Consider the following 14,224-nt stretch of genomic DNA (forward strand, 5'->3'; position numbering starts at 1 on the left):
GAAATGCCGATGTTTTCTCTCCCTCCACAGATGCTGCTCAGCCTGCTAAGGTTTTTGCTCCAGATAACGGCATCTGCAGTCTCTTGTGTCTCCACCTGAGGCAAGCAGATGGTATGCATAAAGAGGAGTGTGGGCAACTATGTGAAAATGGGCCTGAAAAGAAATTTGGTACATCAGAACTCCAGTAGGAGTTCCCTTAAACTGCCAATGCCTCACTGGACTCCTTAGAAGACAATTCTAAAGTTTGGGTGCTCCAAGACAGTAACGTATAGCGAAACACAAAGTGCTGGAGGAACTCAGCGGGTCAGGGAGCATCTGTGAAGGTAATGGATAGAATGTATATCTGTGAAAATACTGGAAGGTATCACAAAATGCTGGAGTAACTCAGCAGGTCAGGCAGCATCGAGGAGAGAGGGAATGGGTGACATTTCGGGTCGAGACCCTTCCTCAGACTGACCCTTCCTCGACCCGAAACGTCAACCATTCCCTCTCGCCTCGATGCTGCCTGACCTACAGAGTTACTCCAACATTTTGTGATACCTTCAATTTGTACCAGCATCTGCAGTTATTTTCCTACACAATGTGAAGATACTGGAGGTAAGGATCCTAACCCGAAATATCACATACGGTCCCTCCATAGATGCCACCTGACCCACTGAGATCCTCCAGCACTTTGTGTTTTTGCAATAAATTTCTTTATTGTCCTGCTTGCCATCTTTCCCTGAAATTATGGAGCTGTAAATCACCCTCCCTTGATACATGGACTTGAAGATTAAACAACATTTCTGAACTAAACTTAAAATTTAATATTGTGTGTTTTAACACATGACAAAATAGTTAATCGACAATTTTTGATTTTCAAGCAATCTCTATAATTGGTAAAATCATATGAAAATTTTAGTAGTGAAAAATGTAATGGCTTATTTCAGAAAAACATAAATACCTTTAAAATATTAGAGAGGGTTTAACATGAGTACCTGAGTGTTGCTGCATATGGTCGAATCTCCTCTCCCAGTCGACCTTCAGCTGAACCTTGGACAACGGCTCCAAGGGTGACTGCACAAAGTGAACTGCCTCAGCTCCATTCCGCATCACTTTTAACACAGGGATATCATTAATGAACCCATGGTCATCTGGCTTTAAGAAATAGATCATAGTAGTTCAGTGAAAAATGTCTTCACTGGGTTCAAATATCTTCAATTCCACCGATACATCACGTGTTCACAGGGAGAATGTACAAACTCCGTACAGGCAGCACCTGCAGTTCGGATTGATACTTTTAATAATATATAAAATCAAGCTAATTTATTCACATAATTAAATGTCCTTAACACAGTGGTGAAATTCTATTTTGCAGATTGGTGCACATTATATTACTCCGAGGGAAAAATTGGTTCATGTTATCCACATTTCAATTAGGTCATGGCAGTCAGATTTTCCATTCCTGGCTCTGCCTTTAGTTTATTCGATGAAATAAAATTCATCCACCTGCTGGTTTCAAACCAGCCATTTGTTATCTGTTCAAGATAATCTGTTCATACTTGTTCGAGAGCAAATCAAATTTGTGAACCGTAACCTCAATGACGATATGTTTAGACCAGTTAACACTGGATATACTGATCTGAGTGGATTATATCAAAGTGGTGTTCAGCAACTCCAAATTTAGCTCTAGCGGTTAAGATCAGTATGGTGACACAGCCAAATATCGAAAGATCAATGCTCGACCGAAAATATAACATTTAAAAACCTGCGTTGAATAAACAGGATGTAATTTTAATATGAATTTATAATGTTGTGAAGTGGAATGTCAGCAATCATACAAAATTTTCATATCACCTAAACTTCAAGAGATTAGAGTACCATTAGATGACTGCACACTTCAAAACGAGTTCGTAACTCTCCCAAAACCAAAATATATTGGAATTACAATAAATTGTCTGACTCAACAATAATTGTCATATTGGAATGATATAGGAAAACATTTCATAATTTTAAGAAACTTTAAGGAATGTTATGAAATGCCTAGACTGGTACATGGATGGGACAGGTTAGAGGGAAATGGGCCAAACGCAGGCAGGTGGGACTGGTGTAGATGGGACATGCTGGACGGTGTGGGCAAGTTGGGCTGAAGGGCCAGTTTCTACACTGTATGAGCCTATTGGAGCTGGGTTTATTGAGCAATACACAAACCGCTGGAGGAACTTAAGCATGTCAGGCAGCATCTAGGGGGGAAATGGACAGATGAAGCTTCAGGTTGGGACGGTTCTTCAGACTCAGGGTGCAGTATTATCATGGACAAGTTTAAGAAACTGAAAGGGGTCTGATTACTTATGTAAATGTGATATTTCAGTTATTTCTTTTTAATTACTTTGTAAAAATTTCTAAACACCTGTTTTCATTTTTTTATTATGGGGTACTGTGTGTAGATTGATGAATAAAGAAATTAATTTAATCCATTTTAAAATAAGGCTGTAACGTAGCAAAATGTGGAAAAAGTGAAGGGGTCTGAATACTTTCTGAATGCATTGTATAAAATTCTTAAAGGATTGGACAGGCTAGAGGCAGGAAACATGTTCCCAATGTTGGGGGAGTCCAGAACAAGGGGCCACAGTTTAAGAATAAGGGGTAGGCCATTTAGAACTGAGATGAGGAAAAACTTTTTCAGGCAGAGAGTTATGAATCTGTGGAATTCTCTGCCTCAGAAGGCAGTGGAGGCCATTTCTCTGAATGCATTCAAGAGAGAGCTAGATAGAGCTCTTAAGGATAGCGGTCAGGGGGTATGGGGAGAAGGCAGGAACGGGGTACTGATTGAGAATGATCAGCCATGATCACATTGAATGGCGGTGCTGGCTCGAAGGGCCGAATGGCCTCTTCCTGCACCTATTGTCTATTGTCTATGATCATATTGAATGGCAGTGCTTGCTTGACGGGCAGAATGGCCTACTCCTGCAACTATTTTCTATGTTTCTACGTTTCTAAGATGAAACGTTGGCAGAGAACTTGGTGATAATGGAGAATACAATAATCTTGTGCACATTTAATACAATCTCCAAAAAAGCATCAAATATAGTTGTGTGACCTGTTTCTTTCGAGTGTTCACACACATCAATGTAACATTAAATCCGCATAAACAATGTAACTCTTTGAGGAACAAACCATTCTGACCTGCCCACCTCCCTCCGGGAATAGCACCGTGTCCTCCAGGATCACGTCGAAACCTTTCAGAGTTTCCTTTTTCCCATGACATAAGGTTTTCAATTCTGCTGGAGTACACGACACCACAGTGGTCTCAAACTGCAATGAAAGGCATTGCATAAACAAAACATGGAACAAGGGAAGTTGGGAAGGTACAGCAGTACAATGACTAGTGAAGTAAAAATGAGATTAATCTGCAGACAAAAACCTGAAATTTGAAAAATGTTTAAAGTTCTTCTCATTCACCATTTGCGAAATAAAAACTTTCGCCCGTCCAGTCCATTAAACTATCAGCCAACAGGCATTTGATGCAGTTGGAAAAGTGAGAAAAGCTGGAGCATCATTAAGGAGCTGTATTTTGGCAAACTGTAAAAGATCTATGAGAAAATGGAGACAAATAGGACATAAAATAGTGCCATTGTGATGGAACTATGAAGTATATTCCTTACAGACTGGCTGCACCTGCTTGCAAGCATCACTCCATCTGTTGTAATGGTGACAATTTCAGCAAGGCCCCAACAAATCAAGTAGAATCAACAGGAGCTCAGAAGTGCCATTATTTGAAGTTGCATCAAATTTCTCGACCCATATGCTTAACTTCCAGTAAGGCAAGTTCAATTCAAACGAAGCCCCGAAAGCTGACTGGAGCTCAGGAAAAGGCATCATCCGATGCTGAAGGTCCCTGGGTTCGATCTTCCATGTAGGTTATGGACTTCCCTAAACTGAATCCGCAGGAATCATGTTAGATATGACCACACGATGCACAATTTAAACTTCTCCACGTGTGGCTGTAGTTACCTCGAACAGACACGTACATGACAGAGGGATTGTAGCAAAACAATCTGCCATCATAATACAATCATCGTGCATAAACATCTAAATATAAAATTACAGTTGCTGCTCTGCATCTACAGTAGCCATAGGAAAGATAGTCAAAGTGGACTGTGTAATGCGTCTCCACCCACACCAAACCTGGAGATCTTCAATAATATATTTTTATTACTTCGGTCCAAATGCAGCCAAATTGTATGGTAATCTACAAGAACGACTTCAGATGCTCGGTTGCAGATTATTACATGAAATTACTATCGGAAAGTGTAACATGATAGCTCTACAAATTGTGGAAGCATAAACCCCGGTGTGAGACAAGTTTTATAATTTTACAGTAGGTGATCTAACCACCCTCTCCTCCCGCTGCTTGCCCTGTCTGCTAATCACTTTTAGGCCCCATTTTAAAAGGGAATTCCAACAATAGCACCATAGGTGAGCTTTATATATCAGCCCTAGAATGATGTTGCAGTTAGTGCACATGTGAAGTCAGTCCATGGGGAGAGAGATCAGGGAGGGGAGGTGGAAGCATTCTTTATGTTGTAGGTGTGTTGAGAAGAGGGGTGGGAGGAGGGCGAAGATGTGATTGAAATCAAGCCAAGGTTTTTTTAAGGACCCCAACAAAAGATAAATAAGAAAGATGAATGCCACCTTTCCTTAGAAACCCTAGGAATCTCCTACACAATTACAGTGATACTACCTAAACCTGGAAAATTGGGATAGGCTGGCACCCCATGGCCTTGTTGATTACAATTGAACGATCAACATTGTACAACATGAGTAGAACCTCGATTTTTTTATTTAAACACATCTCACACACGGGAAGAGGTACACCATAACTTGAATCATAGATTTAGATTGACAGCACAGAAACAGGCCCCTTAGTCCACCAACTCCATGCCGACTATCGATCACCCATTCACACTAGTTCCTATATTATCCCACTTTCTCATCCACTCCTTACGCAATCGGGGCAACTTACAGAGGCCAATTAACCTACAAACCTTCGGGGAAAATGGAGTGTTCAAACCACCTTCCCCATACCCGCACATTTCTCATGTGAAGAATAGTTATCCGGCAACTGAAAACTTTCCCTTTTTTTTGAGAAGCAGTACGATTAAACGTAAAGCTTTTTAAAAAATGCAGGTAGACAGAATATTGCCTCACAAACATGCAGAATTGCAAGATTGTTACAAAAGAAAAATGTTGCAGATGCTGAATATCTGTAAAAGAAAGTGCTCGTAACACTCAATGGTGGAGTAACTCAGCATCATTTGGTATGCAGGAAGGAACTGCAGATGCTGGTTTACACCAAAGATAGACACAAAATGCTGAAGTAACTCAGCGAGTCAGGCAGCGTCTCTGGAGTAAAGGAATAGGCGACCTTTCAGGTCGAGACTCTTCTTCAGACTGAGAGTCAGGGGAAAGGGAAACTAAAGGTATGAAAAGTTCAGAACAAATCAGAGCCGGCACCGATGACTCAGGAAAGGTAGTAGGCCCTTGGGAGTATTGTCAAGCAGAGGGATCCACGAGTACAGCTGCATAATTTCCTGAAAAGTGGTGTCACAGGAAGATAGGGTGGGAAAGATGGATTTTAGTATATTAGTCTTCATCAGTCAGGGTACTGAGTGTAGAAGTTGGGATGTTGTGTTACTGTTGTACAGGACATTGTTGGGGCTAGTATTGTGTTCAGTTTTAGTCACCCTGCTACAGGAAAGACGTTGTTAAGTGTAGAGGAGGTGTACAAGCATATTGCCAGGGAGAGATTGAGCAAGCTATGACTTTATTCCTTGGAGTGCAGGAGGCTGTGTGATCTTATAGAGACGATCAAGAGGGGAATTTAGAGAGTGAATGTACATAGTCTTTTACCTAGGATAGAGGAATCAAGAACCAGAGGGCATAGGTTTAAGATGACAGGGGAAAGATTAAATAGGAATGCTGAGGGGCTACATTTTCACTCAGAGGGCACTGGCTTTATGCAATGATACAATGCAATGAAAGAGGAGGTAGTCGAGGCCGGTACTATAACAATATTTAACAACATTCACTTGGATAGGTACATGGATAGGAAAGGTTTAGAGGGATATGGACCAAATGTGGGCAAATGGGACTACCTTAGGTGGAGCATCTTGGTCGGCATGGACATGTTGGGCTGAAGGGCCTACTTCCGTGCTGTATGAATACAGCTCCTTTGCTGTCAAGCTTCGTGAAGGCTAAAGGAGTTACACTCGCTGAGCAAGTGGAGCACATTCTAATATGCCTGTTTCAGTAATGCTATTGAATGTCGAGGCTAGGTGGCTAGACTCTTCCCTGCTGAAAATGATCCTCGCCTGGCATTTCTGTGACGTTATTATTACATGCCACTTATGAACCCACGCCTGAACGCTCTGTCCATGCCTGCAGGCCTGCAGGCATGGACAGCTGGATTTGGTAAATCGCTGCAAATAGACGTGATCATTGTGCAATCATCAGCAAAGTCCTCACCCTTGACCTTATAGCTGAATGCTATTCATTGCTGAAGCAGTCAAAGATAACTGCCTGGGACACTGCCTCAAGAAATTCCTGTACTGATGTGCTGTGGCTGGGATGATGAACAGCAGCCAATCCTCCTTTGTACAGTACTCCAAGTACTGGAATGTTGACTCTTTTGATACAATGCATTGATATTTTTGTTTGCCTTCCTGGCAAACATTTCTATTTGGATAAAGGCCTCCACTCATTAAATCATTTCTTCTCTAAAGATGGTAATAGATTTGCTTTATATTTGTAGTATTAATCGTTTAAAAATAGATTTTTATTGACCGCTCATCCACTGCAAGAATAAGAGGTTCATAAATTCATAAGTCATAGGGGTAGACTCATGCCTTTCCACCATAATATGCCATCGAGTCCACTCTGCCATTCAATCATGGGTGATCTATCATTTCTTCTGAACCCCATTCTCCTGCCTTCTCCCCATAACCCTTGACAACCTTACTAATCAAAAATCTGTCAATCTCCACCTTAAAAATACCCAGACATGGCCTTCACGGTCGTCTGTGGCAATGAATTCCACAGATTTACCACCCTCTGACTAAAGAAATTCCTCATCGTCTTTCTAAAGGTACGTCCTTCCATTCTGCACAATTCTCGCAACGGTCTCATCTCCTAGGCCAGGATGTGCTACAAGCTCCCAGCTCCGGCCCTATACCCAAACCTTCTTTTCCTGTCCCTCAAATTTTTCGTACGTTTCTTGGGAATTAGAAACAAGAAATCAACAAGAGTTGCAAACACTATAGACTGGCAAATAGGGACGTTTTGATAGAAATATGCAGAGGCAGGATCAATTGGGCAGAAAAGTGGCAAATGAAGTTTAATCCACAAAAGTGTGAGGTAATAGGTGTTGAGTGGTCTCATTCCCTCCAATATTGAGATTAGCATGTGTGTGCAGTGGATTATTGATCCAGTCACAGCAACACCTTCATTATATAACTATGACGGACCAGGTCGTGATAATTGTAGATACTGGCTCCAACACAGCCCCTGCACATTTCTCTTGTTCCTCCCCTATGCCTCGATCCATTCTTTCCAAGTATTTATTGTCCCTCCTCCCTGCTTCCCTCCCCCTAATCCATTCTCTGCACTCCCATCCCCTCTCCTCCCCCGAATCTTCATTCACTCCCCCATCCCCACTCCCCCAAATCCTCACTCACTCCCCCATCCCCACTCACTCCCCCATCCCCACTCCCCCAAATCCTCACTCACTCCCCCATCCCCACTCACTCCCCCATCCCCACTCCCCCAAATCCTCACTCACTCCCCCATCCCCACTCCCCCACCTGTTCCCTTCCCTCCCTATTTGTCTCCCTCTCCCCATCTCCCTCCCCATCTGCCCTCCCCCCATCTCTCCCCCTCAAATCCCTCCCCCCCATATCTCCCTCATCTCCCTCCCCCTCCATTCCTCCCCCCATGTGCCCCCATCTCCCTCCCCCTCCATTCACCCCCCCAATCTCCCTCCCTCCATCTTCAATCTCCCTCCCTCCTCCCTCCCTGTCTTTCTCACCCTCCCATCTCCCCTCGTCTCCCTCCCCCCCATCTCCCCTCCCTTCCCCCTCCCCCCCATCTCCCCTCCCTTCCCCCCCATCTCCCCTCCCTTCCCCCTCCCCCCCATCTCCCCTCCCTTCCCCCTCCCCCCCATCTCCCCTCCCTTCCCCCTCCCCCTCCCCCGTCCGCCTACCTCCCGCAGGTAGCTGTCTCTCTGACACACAAACGCCATGGCGCCGCTCACTGAGCGACAGGGCGCAGGCGCGGCCCCGGCTACGGGTCGCCGCGCGGACTAGCTGCAGCCTGGGTTTTGCCTTTGCCATTGAGTGAAGCAGCTCAGTGTGGGCGTGTGTGTGGGTGTGTGTGTGTGTGTGTGTGTGTGTGTGTGTGTGTGGGCGAGTGAGTGAGTGGTGCTGGAACCCCTGGGGAGTTACTGGGCTCGGGTTACAGGAGTATGGGGAAATAAGGATAGAGGACTGATGGGTATTGCTCGGCTGGGAACTTGCAAGGGTCTGATGGGCTGAATGGCCTCTTGTGTTGTAATATTTCAGTGTGACAATGTTTCATGGGACACTCATTGTAATTAAACATTCGATTTATTTTAGATAGACACCAAAAGCTGGAGTAACTCTTACTCCAGAATTTTGTGTCTTGGCTTCTTTAAACCAGCATAGAAACAGAAAATGGGTACAGGAGGAGGCCATTTGGCCCTTCGAGCCAGCACCGCCATTCATTGTGATCATGGCTGATTATCTTCAATCATCTGCAGTTCTTTCCTACACATTCAATTTGTTTTGTTTGCAGTTCAATTAAAAGCTGAACACTATTGCACCTAGTATGAGTGAAAGAGGTAAACTGCTTGTACAATGACAATCAGCATGAGGATATGGTGCAAAACCAATAACCACTTTAAGCTCTATTTATGACTGATATGATTGTTCAGAACGTAAAAAATAGTAGCCATCCAAACACAAAACTGTATTGTTCAAATATCATCTGTTCATGATTAAAAGTGTCCTTGCCTGAGTCGGAGGAGGAGTTCATAACCCTCTCGAGAGCACAAAATTCCAAGCTTAGAAATTAGGCTTTAGTTTAATTTTGTTTTAGCGACAGGTTCTTCAGACCATCGAGTCCACGCCGACCACCCATTCACACTAGTTCCCTGTTATCCCACACTCTCATCCACTCCTACCCAGTGGCCAATTAACATACAAACCCCGTCTTTGGGATGTGGGAGGAAAGCTGAACACGCAGAGGAAACCCTCAGGTCACAGGGAAAACGTGCAAACTTCACATAGACAGCGCCCAAGGTCAGGATTGAACCTCTGGTGCTGTGAGGCAGTAGCTCTACCAGCTGCACCACTGCCATCCTGTGCCCTGTGGACAAGATTTTAAACTACGTTCCCATCTTCTGCTTGGCTGGACTGAGAATGTCCCAAGATGCTATTTAAAAGAAAAGCGAGTTAATGCCAATAGTTTTCCCTTCACTAACATCATTGGAGCAGATTATCAGATCACTGATGCAATGCTGCTTGTGGGAGTTCCTGTGTGCAAATCTCCCGTCAGATTTTCAAGGTTTAAATATTGACGGAGTATTTAATTATTTGTTAAGCACTTTAGGTTGACATGGGTCATGTAAATGCCTTATAGATGCTAAGACTTCCTTATTATTTTTAAATATGTCCATTTTAAAGTACAATGGTTTGGAGAGATTTCCTTTTCACTAGCTGAAGAATTATCATACAGAGTTTGCTGTGTCTACAAGCAATGTGGATTACTTTTTCTCTTCCTGCTCTTTGATGAATTTAACATCACGGAGAACAAATAACTTTCCCTTGGAGAAAAAGCTCAGAGACACAGTAAAGTCCGAGGGCCTGTAGATGTTGCCGGGCTATAATGGCATGATCATTATATACAAAGGCCAGAAGCGACAAAAAATAATACCTGTTCAGACATTGGGAAGGAAAACCAGCAATGGGAGGCAATGGCTGGTCCTGGGCAACTGATGGAGGAGGGAAGGAGGTCCCACATGCCCACATGCCTGTTGGGAAGTTAGGGGAAACCATCATGGGCTGGGAGAAAGGAACTGCAGATGCTGGTTTAAACTGATGATAAGATACAAAAATCTGAAGTAACTCAGCGGGTCAGATAGCATCTCTGGAGAAAAGGAATAGAAGAAAAGACCCGAAATGTCACCTATTCCTTTTCTCCAGAGATGCTGTCAGACCCACTGAGTTACTCCAGCTTTTTGTGTCTATCATTGCCTTCAAGTGCCTCTCACCACATCTCTTCCTTGTTAGGAATTGCTGGAGTATTTATCCAGTCATTTCCTGCAGCATAGCAGCTGTGAAAAGCAATGCATAACGGTATTTTTGTATAACGATAAAGTCAATGGATAACGGCAAACGTCACCTATTCCTATTCCTTTTCTCCAGAGATGCTGTCTGAGCTACTCCAGCTTTTTGTGTCTATGGGGTTGGGGGAGATGGGCTGTGATTGACAAGGGAAGGCTAAGGACTGAGGGGAAACACTTCTACTGCCGCTGTCCACAGAGACTGATGGAAAGTCAGTAGCTTGTGAAATCACGGGTTTCTGCTTCCATTTTACTGCAGAGTTTCTCAACTTGCTCAGGAATCCTAGAATTTAAATCAAACTTTCAATCAATGCCGGATTTAAGCAGAGAGACATAAATAAAACTGCACATTCTAGAGAAGGATCCTGACCCAAAAGGACGACCGTTCATTCTCTCCACAGATGCTGCCTGAGTCTCTTCCGCACTTTGTGTTTTGCTCTGGATTTAACTACTGAAGCATCCACATTTTCCAAGGGTGGAGATTTAAGACCACAAAACCAACTGCTCCGAAAATGGCAGCTGGTTCGTACATTTTTGGGTACTGTTTCTTAATTTACAAATTCTTGTCTTTCTGTGGAGTCGAGGGGGTTAATGTCAAGGCTGATAGCCTCCAGCTGAGGCTGGATTTTAAAACCAGATTATTCGCAACGAGATTGCCTCATTCACTTGCCTTATGGTTCCAAGAGTCAGTCAGTTCAGTTGCTGAGTTTCTTGGCCAGACCTGGTGAGCTCAGACCCAGGGAACTTGTCACTCCTCAGGGAATAGCTGGCGACACAGATCGTGCGCAATTCATTCCAGCTGCAGCCTCAAATTACATTCTGAATTACATGACGTGTGCCGATAGCAATCAGCGCCACTCCAGGAGAATATTAAGAACTTGTTATGGAAAGTGATGGCACTGACGTGCACATTCGTGTTTACACCTTTCTCAACTGTATCAACAACATTAATGAAAAACAAGATGTTAACAGAAGTGCACATTTAAGGCCCATCAGCTCCTGATGTACATCAACAAGGGGTACATGCACATAATGTTGAGACAATTACTGAGAGATGACAACTGCAGCCAATGGATTGATTATTTTCCAGCGAGACATGCAATTAATGCTGACAGGTGCAAGTTTCCAGTTTGCAATCATGTGTTTATCTCATTGACTGGAAACGTTGCTCTCCTAATCAATCATTGTATTCAGGGAGCATAATTTTAATGTGTTGATGGAGATCACCCAGCAGCTTTGTAAATTGGGTAGTTCCAACATCTTGACCCATTGACAATAATGGCATGGTGATTGTGTATCCAAGCTCTGTAACTTGATCTGAATCCGCAGGTTTCCCCTTCCTTATCTTTCCAGATGGTAGAGTTATCGCGCTGCACAGTCTAGAGACAGGCCCTTTGGACCACATTACCATGCCAACCAAGTTGGGCTAGTCCCATTTTCCTGCATCTGGTCCACAGCCCTCTAAAACCTTTGTATCCATATATCAATTCCAAATGTTTTTTAAACAAGTCTTGGGTTTGGGAGGTAGTGTCAAAGAGGTTGTGCAATTTATAGGCAAGACATCTCGGGAGAGAAGGAATGGGTGACGTTTCGGGTCGAGACCCTTCTTCAGACCGAGATGCTGCCTGACCTGCTGAGTTACTCCAGCATTTTGTGAATAAATCGATTTGTACCAGCATCTGCAGTTATTTCCTTATATTATAGGTAAGACATATTTGAGGGGAGGTGAATGTTTAAACTAGTGATTGGGGTGTTTTGTACCAGAAAGCCATGAATGGAAGAAGCAGATCAAGACAGTCCATTGCTGCCAACCATTCACTCTACTGCCGATGAATTAAACAATGGTAATGCTCAATTCTAATTGTTATCCAAGTTTTTCAGGGACAGATTTCTCCTGCCATAGTTAGGTGAGGATTTATTTTTATTTGTTTGGTCTGAACCAGTCACAAATGCTGTTCCTTTGCTTCCCCCAGTGTGCACATGGAGCAATAAATCCTTGCTGAGAAATGGTGCTAGCCAAAGCAGATTATTAGAAAGATACAAGAACATCATACCGGTAATTGGGGTTGACGGTGATCAGAAAAGATGTCAGGGAGACAATAGCGGGAAAAAGCATAAAATGCCTGAAACACTCAGCAGATCAGGCAGCTTCTGTACTGCCGTCATCTGCTGAATGTCTCCAGCACTTATTTCAGATTTCCAGTCTGACTTTTGCTGTCACTCCAACTCCCAATTCAGTGCCCACAAACTCAAGCATCTATTCAAGATTGTTACAGCAGGTAGTCATTCAACACATTGACTCCATGCTAGCTCCCAGGAGAGCAGTTCTAGTCTCCTGTCCTTTTCACACCGCCCAGCAAATTACTTTCTTCCAACTGTTTATACAGTACTCTTTTGAAGGGACTGATTGGTTTTGTATCCACTACATCAACACACTGAAGTCTAACTCCTAATGACTTTCAATAGTGATTCCTTTTTCTTATACCTCCTTGCATGTCTTTCATAAAGTTTTATATCGGTTTCCCTTCATCCTTCTACGACTGGAACAGTAGTGCAGCTAGTAGAGCTGCTGCCTCACGCCAGTGACCCGGGTTCGATCTTGACCCTACACGTTGTCTGCGTGGAGTTTGTACGATTACTCCGTCACCAGGTGGGTTTCCCCGGGTGCTCTGTTTTCCTCCCACATCCCAAAGATGTGCGGGTTTGTAGGTTAATTGGCCTTTATAAATTCTGTATGTGTAGGAAAGAACTGCAGATGCTGGTTTAAACCGAAGAAAGACGCAAAACGCTGGAGTAACTCAGCGTCTCTGGAGAGAAGGAATGTGTGACGTTTCGGGTCGAGACCCTTCTTCAGACTGGTTAGGGATGAGGGAAACGAGAGATAAAGACGATGATGTAGGGAGATAAAGAACAATGAATGAAAGATATGCAAAAAAGTAATGATGATAAAGGAAACAGGCCATTATTCGCTGTTCTGACGGGTCTTACACATTGTTAACTGTTTGTTGGGTGAAATGAGAAGCTAGTGCGACTTGGGTGGGGGAGGGATAGTGAGAGAGGGAATGCTGGGGCTACCTGACTTTAGAGAAATCAATATTCATACTACTGGGCTGTAAGCTGCCCAAGCGAAATATGAGATGCTGTTCCTCTAATTTGCATTTAGCCTCACTCTGACAATGGAGGCGTCCTAGGACAGAAAGGTCTGTGTGGGAATGGGAAGGAGAATTAAAGTGTTTAGCAACTGGGAGATGAGGTAGGTTCCAGTGGACTGAGAGAAGGTGTTCAGCGAAACGGCTCGGTAACATCCTCGCAGACAGACATGCTAAAGATCTGCAGATCCTTTTATAAGGATCTGTACGATAAAAAGACCACAGACAGCACCGCCTCCCAGAACTTCCTGTCCTCCATCACGGAAGTCTTGGACGACAGCAAGCGGGAGAGTCTGGACCAACCACTGACCCTGGAGGAGCTGACTGGCTCCATCCGTTCCTTTGACTCGAGTAAAACTCCCGGAGGCGATGGCTTACCGGCAGAGTTGTACTCGGCTCTGTGGGACTGGGTGGGCCCGGACCTGCTGGAAGTGTACAACGATATACTCCTAGCAGGCAGCATGTCAGACTCTATGAGGAAGGGCAACATCACCCTGATCTACAAGCAGAAGGGGGAGATGAATGACTTAAGGAATTGGAGACCCATCACATTGTTGAATGTAGACTACAAGATCCTGTCTAAGGCCATCGCCAACCGGGTCAAGTCTGCTCTGGGACAGGTGATCCACCCGGACCAAACCTGTGCTGTACCTGGCAGGAAAATCTCAGACAGCCT

The 14,224-nt window shown here is 44.0% G+C and overlaps 1 protein-coding gene across 4 annotated transcripts in view; it reads right to left on the bottom strand.

The window, feature by feature from the left end:
- Positions 1 to 11,158, bottom strand: part of aarsd1 (alanyl-tRNA synthetase domain containing 1) — a 32,299-nt gene extending 21,141 nt beyond the window's left edge. For 2 of the 4 annotated variants that reach the window (XM_078424527.1, XM_078424523.1), the window contains exons 1-3: positions 8,240 to 8,325; positions 3,166 to 3,294; positions 978 to 1,137 (exon numbers count right to left, since the gene is read on the bottom strand). In XM_078424527.1, coding sequence (XP_078280653.1) covers positions 978 to 1,137; positions 3,166 to 3,294; positions 8,240 to 8,278 — 328 coding nt within the window. In that variant the 5' untranslated portion in view covers positions 8,279 to 8,325. Of the gene's footprint in view, positions 1 to 977; positions 1,138 to 3,165; positions 3,295 to 8,239; positions 8,332 to 11,069 lie in introns of those variants that run through there. The other 2 variants (XM_078424526.1, XM_078424524.1) reach the window with 2 other exon arrangements.
- Positions 11,159 to 14,224: the final 3,066 nt, after the last annotated feature.

The sequence above is a fragment of the Rhinoraja longicauda genome, chromosome 29 (genome assembly GCF_053455715.1).
Source record: "Rhinoraja longicauda isolate Sanriku21f chromosome 29, sRhiLon1.1, whole genome shotgun sequence".
Classification (NCBI taxonomy): Eukaryota; Metazoa; Chordata; class Chondrichthyes; order Rajiformes; family Arhynchobatidae; genus Rhinoraja; species Rhinoraja longicauda.